This window comes from Notolabrus celidotus, chromosome 3 (genome assembly GCF_009762535.1).
Source record: "Notolabrus celidotus isolate fNotCel1 chromosome 3, fNotCel1.pri, whole genome shotgun sequence".
In the NCBI taxonomy this organism is placed as follows: domain Eukaryota; kingdom Metazoa; phylum Chordata; class Actinopteri; order Labriformes; family Labridae; genus Notolabrus; species Notolabrus celidotus.
In genome coordinates, this window is record NC_048274.1 from 18,277,007 (window position 1) to 18,290,215 (window position 13,209).

The 13,209-nt window shown below is 39.6% G+C and overlaps 1 protein-coding gene across 6 annotated transcripts in view; it reads left to right on the forward strand.

Moving 5' to 3' along the window:
- Nucleotides 1-6,282, forward strand: part of mctp2b (multiple C2 domains, transmembrane 2b) — a 57,924-nt gene extending 51,642 nt beyond the window's left edge. For 5 of the 6 annotated variants that reach the window (XM_034680744.1, XM_034680743.1, XM_034680745.1 and 2 more), the window contains 5 exons: nt 1,269-1,310; nt 3,274-3,383; nt 3,634-3,743; nt 4,246-4,343; nt 5,282-6,282. In XM_034680744.1, coding sequence (XP_034536635.1) covers nt 1,269-1,310; nt 3,274-3,383; nt 3,634-3,743; nt 4,246-4,343; nt 5,282-5,329 — 408 coding nt within the window. In that variant the 3' untranslated portion in view covers nt 5,330-6,282. The remainder of the gene's footprint in view (nt 1-1,268; nt 1,311-3,273; nt 3,384-3,633; nt 3,744-4,245; nt 4,344-5,281) is intronic. The other variant, XM_034680747.1, reaches the window with a different exon arrangement.
- Nucleotides 6,283-13,209: the final 6,927 nt, after the last annotated feature.

Below are 13,209 nucleotides of genomic sequence, written 5' to 3' on the forward strand. Positions count from 1 at the left end.
ACAAAAACACTCATAAATATATTTAAAATATTACTTTCAGCAAAAAAGTTGGTGTTTATTTCCTTTTGAGTCAAATTAAAGATGATTTGATTAATCAACATTTCATGTTTATGAATATAATGTAAAGGCATAATATGATAAGATAGTCCTTTACTCGTCCCACAACCGGGAAATTCAAGTGTCACAGTAGCAAAGTAGACAGTGCAAAAAAGAAACTATAAATATAAAGCAAACAAGAGCCTCTAAAGTAACAATTATTAAAAAGTTATAAGCAATTAAAATTGAAATTAAAGAGGTAAAAAATAAGCATATCTTACAACATATATATATATATATTATTGGTTATATAGTCTTGACCACTGCAGGAAGAAAACACCCGCGGTATCTCTCCGTGAGACACCGCGGGTGAAGACGGATTCAAAAACGCAGTCTTAGTCCACGTTTGTAAAACAGGCAAGTAGTGAGCAGTGTGTTTGAGAGGTTTTTTTTTTAATGAAGCAAAATGGAACCAAACAGTGAATTTAAATGCAGGAATACCAAAACTTTAAGTTGAAAGAGGCTTAAAGGCTCAGTGGAAAAATCAGGGAGTACTTTCCTCTCTCTATCAGCTGGTCCACCAGGCAGGTTAACATCTATATGCTTGTGCTGGTTCCACTAACCAGCTGGTTGCGTGGTTACATGTCAGTTCAACCAGACACAGCTTGTCATCTCTGCTGGTTTACATCAAGGTTGTAGAGCATTATAGCATTTTGACAGTAGCCGTTAACGTAAGATACAGCCCTGACTAGTGGCAGGTGACAGTATTAAAGCTTAGATGCAACATATGATCAGCATTTCAGACCTACATAATATAAATATTAATAACTGACCTAACAGACCAGTGATTCTGGTGACAAGGATTGATCATTCTGTCAGCTAAATGCACACATCCTGAATTAATCCTGTAATCCTCTGCAAATATAAATATGTATCTGTATTAATATATATAGAATTAAATAAATAAATATTAGTGTTTAAAAACACAAGTGTGTTCTCTCACCTCCAGTTGTCTCTGTGTGTTGTGAAAAAAAAAAAGCCGACCTGTCAATCAGCTGTCCTGCAGTGTTTCTTCAGGCTGACCTGGAGGTCACTGCTGGTCCCTGATCTTTGACTCATGAGGACCTCGTCAGCCTGCTGGAGTTCTTATGAGAAAGTGTTTGCAGTTTTATTAAAGTATAGAGAAAGACATCAATGTCTTTGATTTTAATGCATTTCTGTTTTTATTTCAGGACAATATGGATTTGGGAGATGAAGAGGAGGATGATGAGAAGGTGTGTAGCCGTGTGTCAGTCCTTTTTTGTCTAAGCATCTTTATATTTATGTATATACTGATAGAAGAGATGAAGTTTGCTTTATTTTCACATGTTGACAAAAGAATCTGCCTCTGATCTGTGATTTTCTCTTGTTAAGCTCTTTATTCAGCTCTAAATCTTCGGATGCATTTTGATTCCTGCCAGCCTCCACTTGTATTTTTTGTAAACTTGCAGTTTCCAAAAGACATTTGGGCTTAATGAAGACCTCACCAGCCCGTTCCCACTTGTCAAAGCACATTCATATGCTAATGGAGGGGCGGGGGAAGGAGGTTCTGCTGCATTTGGGAAAGTCCCTGAGCTTAACACGCCATATAATACCATCAATATGGAACTAATGACAGCACTTAGACATGCCTTTTCAAAGCTCGTTTCAAAGTTTGTGTTCAAAGTGTTACAATGCTTTTAGGCAATGAAATATTTCTTCACAATGACAGCAGTTTATGGCAGACGTTGTGAATGGTCCGCGTGGGCCTGATGTGAAGTGGTTCTCATACTGGTTCCAGTGGGAACATGACCCTGAAATGGCTGAAGTGGTTAAATGCAGTGAGTAGGTTTGATGGATATCAGACTGGGTTGAAAGTAAATTGTCTTACATGTGATTTTTTGGGAGCAATAGTCACTGTACATCTGGAAAATCGCAGGTTTGATCTCCTTTGCAGCTCTTTTCCCAGGATCATCCTCCCACTGATGGTTGGCAACCATCCAGAGATTTCTCACAGAGTTCCTGAGTAGAAGCAAACATTTATCACAGAGATCACATAGTGACAAAAACCATAGCTATAAAACAGCCCCTTTATAACCACCACAGCTCCCCTATAGCCCATGCTCACAGACCATAGCTCCTCTCTTTAGCCCTCCTCCGCTCTGTCTGTTTGATGTGGACATGTGTCCGTGTCTGCGTCTGAAGTCTCCTCTGTTTACTTTGAAGCCGTCCGTCCCTCCTGGGATCTGGAGGAGCCTGAGAACAGTTGCTCTTTTCTTTCATAATGTGAAGTCCAGTCTCCTTCTGAAGAGCTTTCCCCCCTACAAAAACTTTGAAAACTTTGTCCTCAAGTTTCTGCATTTCCATTCACATTTTGCAGAAAGTCTTATAAACATAGAGCGAGTCTGTTTCAGCATTTTTCTCCAAGGCACTTTGAGGGGTTTTTATTATGAACGCTTGTAGCCATCCAAACTGTGGCCTTGAGGATTTGTCAGACGTGTCTGGCCGTATAGAGCTGTGAAAGCTCTGTTATTTTATAATGGAGCTGACAGAAAGAAAAAGGGTTAGTATATTTTCAGTTTAGTTATTTATTTTTTATGCTTTTATGTTTCCAATCAAATAAAAATCATACATTCATCTTTCTCACTAATATATCTCAGTGTGTATAAATCTGTCCAATAAAATATGCTCACTTTTTTAATATAAAGTTTTTCATTTTTATTTTAAAAATCCACTTGGACCTGATATTAGTTTGTGATCATTTCTTTTTATGATAACATTTTTGATTTATATATTTCATTATATTTGGGTCTAGTATTTTAATTTAAATTAATTGTAATACTTGTGTAAATCTGCATTAGATCACACAACAAAATAATCTCCCAAAACAGCACTTTAAAAGTGTATGTAATATAAAAATGCTGTCTTGTTTTTCACTGTATTAGGTTTTTAAATATTCAGTTGATTTGTCTTGTTTGTTAAATTGTATATTTACCTTTTTACTTCAGAATTAAGAGTTTTATGATATAGATCAAACTAAACCAGCTGCATGTATTATGAAGTCTTGTATTTGTTTAAAGTTCTAACATAGCTGCAGAAAAATATGCACTTTCTACTCAGTAATTTTCCCCACCTATATCTACTAAGATAATCTGGTAAACACGCTCAGAATAATACATTAAATGTTCAGTGTTGTGTTCTTTTTCTGTTCTGCTGCAGGAGTCGGAGAGAAGAGGGCTGATGGAGAAAATCCACATGGTCCAAGAAACCATCATCACCCTTCAGACCCTGCTGGACGAGATCGCCTGTTTTGGGGAGAGGATTAAAAAGTGAGAATAAAAGATTCATAGAACAGCTCGCTGCAGTGAAATATTCATTTGTATTTCAGCTGGAGGGATCTCAAATGTTTACGATCACTGCAGGAATAAAAGCAATGTGGAATGTTTTCTTGAGGAAATGATTGTAACATATTAATTACCTGAAGAAAAGGCACTTTGAGGAGTTCTGTGTTTGATGTGAACTAAGTTGAAACAATAATCTTCCTTGTTAAACATGTTTTTTGTGAATTTAATTTTTTAGCACTTTCAACTGGTCGGTGCCGTTCCTTTCCGGCTTGGCTGTCCTGATCTTTGTCATAGCAACAATCCTCACATATTACGTCCCTGTACGCTACATAGTCTTATTATGGGGTGAGTCTAAATGTTCATAATGTCATCTGTTTCCTGATTATTTGCCTCTTTATTTAGATTTTAGTTGAGCGTTTCACATCACACCATAAAACCCCTGTCTGCTATCTTTTGCTGATTGATTTTGTTGTAAAAAAGAAAAAGCATCTTTATGCTTGATTTAAGTTTTTCTTCCCTTTGTTTACTCTGAAGATTATCACGGTCACAGGAGTAATGGATTTTCAGGCTGATTCGACTTCTCTTTTAAAGCCGTACATGAATTAAAGCTTATCTCATTGTTAATCGTACAGAAAATAATTACTGTCTGACAGTCCAGAGTATAAAATGTTGCTGTTTTTCCTCAAAGTGAAAGTAAAACAAAAAAAAAGGCACACACAGACTGTGGTTCTCGAGGCAATATTTTCTTGGACAACATGAGTCTCCTCTTACTTGTTTGTGTGGAAACAAAGAGCGAAGCCACAGGAGACTAGTGCTAATGATATGTTGGTGTGAATTTCTGTTTTAGGTATCAATAAATTCACCAAGAAACTACGGAACCCGTACAGCATTGACAACAATGAAGTGCTTGATTTCCTGTCGAGGGTGCCTTCAGATGTGCAGAAGGTAAGCCCCGCCGGATCAGCCGGCCAGGAAGCCCGAAATCCCAGAGCCCTGCAGCTTTGAGTTTTACTACGACAACTCCCAGGCATTCAGCTCTCCTGTCTGTATAATTAGCTTCATCTGTATAATTATGTAGCCCTGTATAATTTCTGTTGTGTTTTGGTCATGATACATCCCTGGTGGAGGTCTGCTGTTCCCAGGATGAGACAGGAGACGCTGCTGCTGCTGGTGGTGTCTCCTTCATGAACTCAGCAAGAGTACAATATCACCCGCACACAAAAGAGCTAATAAGAAGTATCATTTACTTAAATTTAGTCTGAAAAATAATCAGATTCTTTCTGTAGTAGTTTGCAGAATTTTGCACTGATGGTCCTAAATGGATATCTCATGATAATAAACCTGACACCTTTTTATAATTCTGAATTATACAAGAAACCCAGCATGCAGTGCCTCTCATATTTTCTCTTCTATTTATGGTCATCTGTGCAGCCTCCCTTTCTTCCCTTATCCCCTATGTTCTGTCATCTCTCTTTTTAGCCACAGTCGTCTCTCCCCCTCTCTCTCTATCTCTCTCTCTCTCTCTCTCTCTCTCTCTCTCTCTCTCTCTCTCTCTGTCTCTGTCTGTTTCTCTCTAAGCTGTTTGACCCCGTTTGCCTTCTCCTTCTCCTTCCATGCCCTTGGGCCTCTGGGTGCAGTGGCGCTCTCTCTGTAGCTTCTCTGCTGACCACTGTTTTTCTGTCCTCGCTGCTCCAGTCATCATGCTCTGCTGTGACTCTACTTTATGCACAGTCCCGGGGAAAAATCTTGGTTGTTTAACAGCAGAAATTCAATGAAAGCACAGCAAGATAGACGAGACTAAATGCATCAGAGGTTGAATGATGAACAGTTATAGACTTTTGCTTCTCTCTGAGTACTGAGACTCTGTTTTTTGTTTCCTGCAGGTTCAGTACAGCGAGTTAAGAGGCAATAAGAAGAGGAAGATCTTGTAGACTGTAGAAGGACAGCGTGGAAACTGGACCTGGGGCTGCTGTTCATGGGTTTCTTGCTGAAAACAGTTTGCAGAGGATCTGCTGGAGGTCTGCAGAGTCTCAGTGCATTGTCGGTTTGAATCATAATCTGCTGTGTCGATGCACAGTGCAGAAGCTCTCACGTTGATCAGACCTCTAAACCAAAGAAGTGCACACTCACTGTACCACATGTCGTGTCAGATTTTTCGTATCTATCTGTGCTTTTTTGGAACAATGTGTCAGATTACTCCCAAAGATTGTGTTTATTTGTTTGTACAGTTTATTCTTAAAGATGAACAATCAGAAGCTGCTTAATATTATGATCTTTGCTCCAGGTTTGTCCTCCTGAACGCAGCACAGATATCAGGCTGGATTTTACTGAATGTACATGTTTGATTACATCTGTGTATTTTTATAATATTTACATCTTCAGATGAGAAGTTTTAACTTTAATAATGAAATACATTATCCATACCATGAACCATATTTGAGTATATGTCAACTGTAAAAGTAAGAGTCTTCGTTGGGCCTTTTCTTAAAAAAAATTGTAATTTTACACTCTACTTTTCGAAATGACACCTTTTAATTTCCATACACAGAAACATATCAAAAGGAATATTATGCACTGTAGGCTATGTTTCTTACCTTTACTTTGTGAGAGATACATACGTTCATACAGAAATGACTGAGTAATTTTACTGCAACCTGAAATTACAGACTCATTTTACATGCAAAGATAAGTGCCTGCATTAAGTTTTACATTTTGATTCTTGTTTTCATACATACAAGACTGTCGGTGCCCTTTGTTATACTTTATTTTCTGCTATGAGCGGTAAGGGTCCAGATCTGTATACACGTAACTTTATTTATTAATGATAACCACTGACGACGACTTTGTGTCTCATTTCTTACAGCAATAAATGCGCTCGACCACACATTGAGTCTATGTTCTTCTTCTGTCTCTCAGCTCTTTGAATTCCCCTGCACGCTGTATTATCCCTCCTCTCAGTGCTGCAGGATTGTGGGCGTCTATCTGCACTTTTTCAGAGCCCCCTCTCTTCATTAGGCTTTCATGAAGCGAGGCGAGGCTGTGCGAGACCTTGTCGGCACCCGGGCTCCCCGCTGCGTTGATGGCCCTTGGGCGTCGCCACTAGCAGGAGGACCTCCGCGACCTCCTCTCAGCTGCTGTGACGAGATGCCTGCAGCCAGCATCCTATCAAGCACAGCAGCCAGACAGACCAGCAGCAGCTCGCAGGCTGCACGCGGCTCAGGAGCAGGAGGAGGTTTTAAAACCAGCCACAAGCAACAACAGCACCAACCAATTTAGGGATTGGAGAATCGGAGTAGTTAAGATGTTGGCGTTCACAGTAATACCTGGGGATTTCTTCCTTTTAAGTCAAAGCGCGTGGGCTCTCTTTTGCAGTGTCTGAAATGCAGAGAATCAGAGTAAAACTGCCCTGAAATACGATAACAATCCCTTTATTTAGGTATCAAATGCTACCAAATGTTTTGCATAGGTTTAAGAGTTTGATTACTGAAATGAGAAGATACTTAACAAATATAATTAATGTGTATTAAAACAGTTTTGATCATATATTTATTTAATGACATCATCTTTGGAGAAATAAGACTTGCATCCTTTAACTTCCTCATGTACAAACAGCACAAACAAATAACAATGTCCCACATAACGCTGCACCAAATAACAATCCGATGAGGCGAGTGTGGCAGATGATGACCTATGTATCTCTTCATCTAGTTATAATGTTGACTTAGGTATTCAATATTAATAACCCGCTGTCAAGGACACTGGGAGGACATCTCAATCTGACACTTATAGGCTCAGCATGAATATGTAAAGGCAGCGAGACGCGTCAGAATTACCAAGTAAAATCACAGTTCACACGTGGGGACTAATGTGAGGTGGCACACGCATCCTGATGAGCCGCAAATACAGCGGCTGATCGGTCTCTAAAGACTTGTTATAACTCCAAACTGGACCTGAGAATCTGCAGCTGTGTGTGTGTGTGTGTGTGTGTGTGTGTGTGTGTGTGCAGACAGAGTGGCTGCCTGTACAGTAAAGCTCTGTAGTGGCTGTGAATGTCCACCGTTATCCACTGCAGTCTTTATTTACTAATTAATAACTATATCTAGAATTTATTTTGTGTGTGTGTGTGTGTGTGTGTGTGTGTGTGTGTGTGTGTGTGTGTGTGTGTGTGTGTGTGTGTGTGTGTGTGTGTGTGTGTGTGTGTGTGTGTGTGTGTGTGTCTTACTGCTGACAGTGTTTAATTGCTTTGCAGCATATAACAGTGGCCGTGCAGCAGGAAGATGTCTCCACAGTGATAGGTGTGTTTTTTTTTTGTGCCTCACTTTGTCTCCATTTCTTTGACACTTCCGTCTGAAACTGAATGGCAATTGAATTCTTAACTTGAGTGTTTTATTTTTATTTTTATTTTTATTAATTTTCATGACAAAAGCTATAGAGCATGGCACAAAGGCTCAATTATGGTTAACCTTCACACTGAAAGCTGATTGGATCCAATCAAAACACTTTCATTGGGAGCAGTAGAGTCAATATCTGTTCATTCTTCAGAAATATCTGTCTGTTTTCATACATCCCACTCATCATAAGAGATGTATAATTATCATGAAATTGTTCTGATTATTAGAATAATAATCATCCAGTCCCATCACTGCTGTTAACCTCTCAGTAGAAACCGTTAAACTGCTAATGTGTTTAATAAAGCAAAGCTTTTCAGTTTGCTGGATTTGAATAAGAAAGAACTTTTCTTTCACTCCTCGCTCAAAATATAATAAACTATCTGTTCTTTTATAGATATCTTATGTCATTCTTATTCTTGAGCATGAATGGCACATACACACAAACACACAACCTTAAACGTGGTCATAAACTGAGAAAACAGTGAACTAATGTCCTTCAGAGTTCTGATTTAATCAACATAATGTTTGTTGTTTTAACTCGTCTATGATCCACTATCTCAAACTTGGCTTCAGTTTCTGGATGTGCCTTTTTGCATTTTGTTTCATCCTCATTCAACAATCATTGCTGCAAATAATGAGCTTGATTGTGACCATGTGGACCGCTCACATGCCCCCATCACTCCCCACAGTGTTTACAATCCTTCAGGGAGTCTGGGTGCAGGTAAATCACAGGCGCAGTGTGTTCGAGCTGGGCTGCTGCCCAGAGGCTGTGGGGCGACTGTGTCGTCCCCGAGCCGGCCAACATCAAAGCTCTGATCCAGAAGAGCCTGAGGCTACGAACAGCCGACAGCTCTGACTGACAGAGGAGACGCACAATGATTTCTTTTTCACAGAGAATGAAACCAGCACAGAGATATTAAGTTTGGCTGTTGTTTCAATATTTCTTAAACTCTGCAGACTTCTAAAGAGGCAAAAACAAAAATGCTCATCTCAAAGAGTAAAGCTGGCATAAATATATATATTTTAGTTATTATTTATAAACTCCATGAAAATCATCCAAACTGACTCTCAGTACTGTTGGAGCCTGTGTGTGGCACTTAGTCTAAACTTATTAGTTCCAACTTAAGATATAAATCCCTAAACGTTTCCGTTAAAACAGTTCAAGTTTTACAAAAGGCTGGAGAGTTGCTGAACCAAACTGAACCAGTTTGGATATGTCGAGTGTAGCAAACATTAATCAAACTGTTTGTTCATTAGTTAGGAACTATTTTTAGTTTTAAATCCTCTACTATAAGCGAAAGGGCTTCTTACTTTGTGTCTTATAGCCGTAGAGCTCCCTGTCACAAACTCAAATATCCCTTTAGTGTCACCACCAATCATCCTTCACATTTTTTCGCCAATACTGAACAACAAATTTGATATTATTTGACTATTGATGATACAAAAGTGGGCATTGTGTGGATGCTTATTAGAAAGGGATAGCGTGGGGTGAGAGTAGCAGATGGAAACCTTTTCCTGGAGGGGTCTTATCTCACTCTGAAATGGTTCCTATCCACTACAACAACCTCACTACATGTTGTCCAATGTTTTACATAGACACTTCAGAAATCCATAAAGAAAAATGTTGATTTATAATTGTTTTTCATTGATAGGAAATAGTAATACTTCTACTGTTGAAAATAGTCTGTTACCCTCACAGTGTGAGCTGCGTCCACAGTTTACTCTGTAGCTGCCCCAAAATGAGCTGACTCAGCTGTTATTACTCACATTAACCTGAACATTTCCTCTGATGGGGAACAGGACCTCATGAATCAGTGCAGCACCTGACTGACTTTTCTCTGCCTCTGCACTCTCAGAGTCCTTGACATTTCATTTTGTCAGTCCTTTAACACAGCCGTGTCCATGTTCTGTCAGTTTTGTAGATTTCTCTGTTGTAGCTGACAGATTTGATGTCTTTAACCTCTCCTGTCTTTTCTCCACTGTTTCCTTCTCTTCTTTTTCCCACAGTAAACAAACCAACGTCAAATCAAACAGACTTTTTTCTGTGGATTGGTGTGACTACACTCTGCCCACCACAGTCTGTGATCGAAGCCATAGCAGTAGCAACAGTGTGCTGCAGAGAAACAACAGACTGTTGTTATGATGTATTGCCCAATCAGAATCAGGTATTTCACACAGGTGTGTAATTAGGAAAAAGAACTGTCAGTGTTTTGGTTTGAATATGATTACATTGACAACTACTACTTGAAAAGGCCTGTGCTGGACATTTCATCCTTTTAGCCTTCGGGCTACTTTAAGCTGTTGCCAGTCTTCATAGACCATGAGGCCAACCACAATGTACCAACCTAATTTCCTAAGCAGCACTGTCCACTGCAGATAAACCCATGAATGTCAAAACAAATAAATGTCACAACTTTTAAGACTGTTAATATTATCACTTCTATTTAAGTGACTTCATAGAGATCAGCAGCTTAGAGATGCTCTCACCAGCTCTGCTGCCATTGCCTGGATTGCAGTACAGGATGTTGCTCCACTTTTCCCTCTCAGACATGGTTTGGTTTCAGTCGCTCCACAGGCTGCTCTCACATCTGTACAAGCTAATTGTCATTATTTTCCCACTCTCAAGACCAGTCTGAGGTTGAAATTAGCTTTTGCCACAGTCAGGCAATTGCTGGACGTCTTTCAGTGGACTGCTTTGACTGATCAGGTTGTCTCTGGTGTCCCTTGTGCTGTTAAGAAGTAAAGGAGACATATTATGCTGATCCGCATTTTTATACATATAATGTTACAATTAAGCGGCAAACCTCCGGTCTAAAAATATGAGTCCAATGCAGAAGTGCTATAAACTGCAGTTCATCCAGGATCCGCTTAAAGCTGGCTCCGGAAGTACCAGAAACCACATACACACCAATTCAAAAAAGCCGATCTTTACCGCAGAAATAAACATGTTTACAGCCTGGTACAAAAGACGAGTGGAGTCTGGATGGCTCATTCCTCAATCGGCACACACTGTACGGTGGGTGAATTTTTTTCTAACCCGGCAATTTGGAAGATATTGTTGAGATTACGAGTCTTCCAATGAGAGGCACAGCTGACTTGATTGACAGGCGGGAACACTGTAGCTGTTGGCTAGGAGGCTCAAAGCCCGCCTCTTTACGTCACAATCGCTCGACAGCAGCAATATGGCTGCCACCGCCGATTGGCCTCAAAACAGCGCTTCAGAAACAGATGGGTGACGTCACGGATACTATGTCCATGTTTTATACAGTCTATGGTTACAATGTTGGATGTCCTCACTAAACCTCAGCAAAGTTTCAAAACATGAGATATAAGGATGTGTCCCTGAATGTGTTTTCTGGATTCTATGAAAAACTCACTTCGATACCTTCACAAGACTTGGCCTGAATCTGATATCAAGCTTTGCTGTCCTATAAGATAATGTTAAAGGACAAGCCCACATTGCAGCTCTAAGGACACGCCTAGCCAGAAGGTCTTTATAATTTCCCTCGCCTAAAAAGACAAGTTAATGTCTCAGCATTTTCCTCCTCTCTGCACATTGTTGATTCAGTATGTCTTGAAAAGTTGCTTGTAAATGTTCGTTTGATTGTGAAGGAAAGTTGCAGCTTCAGCTGTAAGCTGTTTCACACTCTTCTTGTATGCATGCTGAAAGTTTTCGCACACTTCTAAATCTACTGTTCAGATGTTCTAGCTGAAACTGAAGGCGGACATTTTTCTAAAATCAAGTAGTTATTCTAAGAAACCAACTCCTTACATTTTATTCTGGCCCCTGAGAACCACAGAGATATCTGCTTGTGTACAGAAACCTCTTTTTGGAAATCACTGGTCCTGGATTCACTGCAGCCGGTTCATCTATTCGGGATTCACTCTTTTAACTTCAGGGAGCAGTGTGGCTCACTGATGTGTTTTAAAGTGTTTTGGGGAAGAAATTGACAGTGTTGTGAGTAACGAGTAATCGAGTAACAGATTACTGTAATGCATCTACTATTTGCTGTAACTAGTGTATTTAGATACTTCTCAATTCAATATTGCTATGCTATGTTCTAATCATAGCAATTAGAAATGACTTGTTACTTGACAATAAATACCTGACAACTGCATAAGATTACTCACCCAACTGTTGCATGTCAGCACAGAAGCATCCTTAGAGAAAGAACATTGCATTTAGTAAACACACACTGGCTGATGATCATTCAGCCATGAGCCTTCTCTCTTGGATACATCAGCATTATTTTCTCCTCATCAAGGTAAAGGATATAATATAGTGTTGGGTTGTAATTAGGGTTGCCAACCGTCCCGTATTAGCCAGGACATCCCGTATATTGGGCTAAATTGGTTTGTTTCATACAGGACCTTAATTGTCCCGTATATTGACTATTAACTCTTGTAAATACAGCAGACTGCACTCTACATATCCTAGATCAGATAAAACGGCAGTGGCAGATCATGTACCAATCACACCGACTGTCATCCAATCGCAGACCCCCTCACACACATCAGTTAAGTCCTGCAAAAAAGTGTGGAGAGGATTTTCTCTCTGATGGCCATTAAATGGTCAGACTCAAGAAACAGATGCAGCACAGAGCTGATCAAAAATGAACTTCAAATATCTGTAAACTGGGACATGTCATGTAAGGACTTCTCTCTGGCTGTGCAAAAGGACAAAAGACTGCTTGAGTCAGTCAAGAGCAGCAAAAAGTATCCATGGAAAAAGCTAATTTGGGAATCATACTCCTCTTTTGCATTTAATTTTTCTTTTGCCTGTTTTTTGATGTAAAGAGCCACATTGTGGTTTCTTTGAGTTTTATTCATATGAGGTTACATAATGATACAGTGAGGATTAAAGGGATTATACACACTTTCTGCATTTCCAGTTGAATCAGAATCAGAATATACGCTGAATTCACACATCATGCTCACACCACCATGGCACTGTGCACCTGTCCCTTATTTAGTAGTGAGAAAGTTGGCAACCCTAGTTGTAATCTATGTGCAGGAAGGAAAGCTATGTCCAAGCCAATACGAGTAATTCTAATCTCACGAAGCACCCAAACAAACAACACACTTTTTCAACTAGTTGCCAGATAGCCTGACGATGCAAGTGCAGCTCACGTTAGCTTAGCAGACTAAGTAGTCACTCCATCTGAACAACCAAGACTTGATTTCAAATCACCACCAGCTCCATGACTTGTAAGCCAGAGAGGACTAAACAGACTGGCAAGATAACTTAAGTAAGTAATTACTAATTTTCAGTAACTTGCCAGTCACTGGAAGTGGAGCACTTTGGCACAGAGACATAAACTATGAGGATAAACTGAACCCGCAAGTTTTTGGGTCTTTTTGCTGAATTAGCTAACAACAGAAAAAACAAATAACGGTAATAAACTATTCTTTTACGTGGT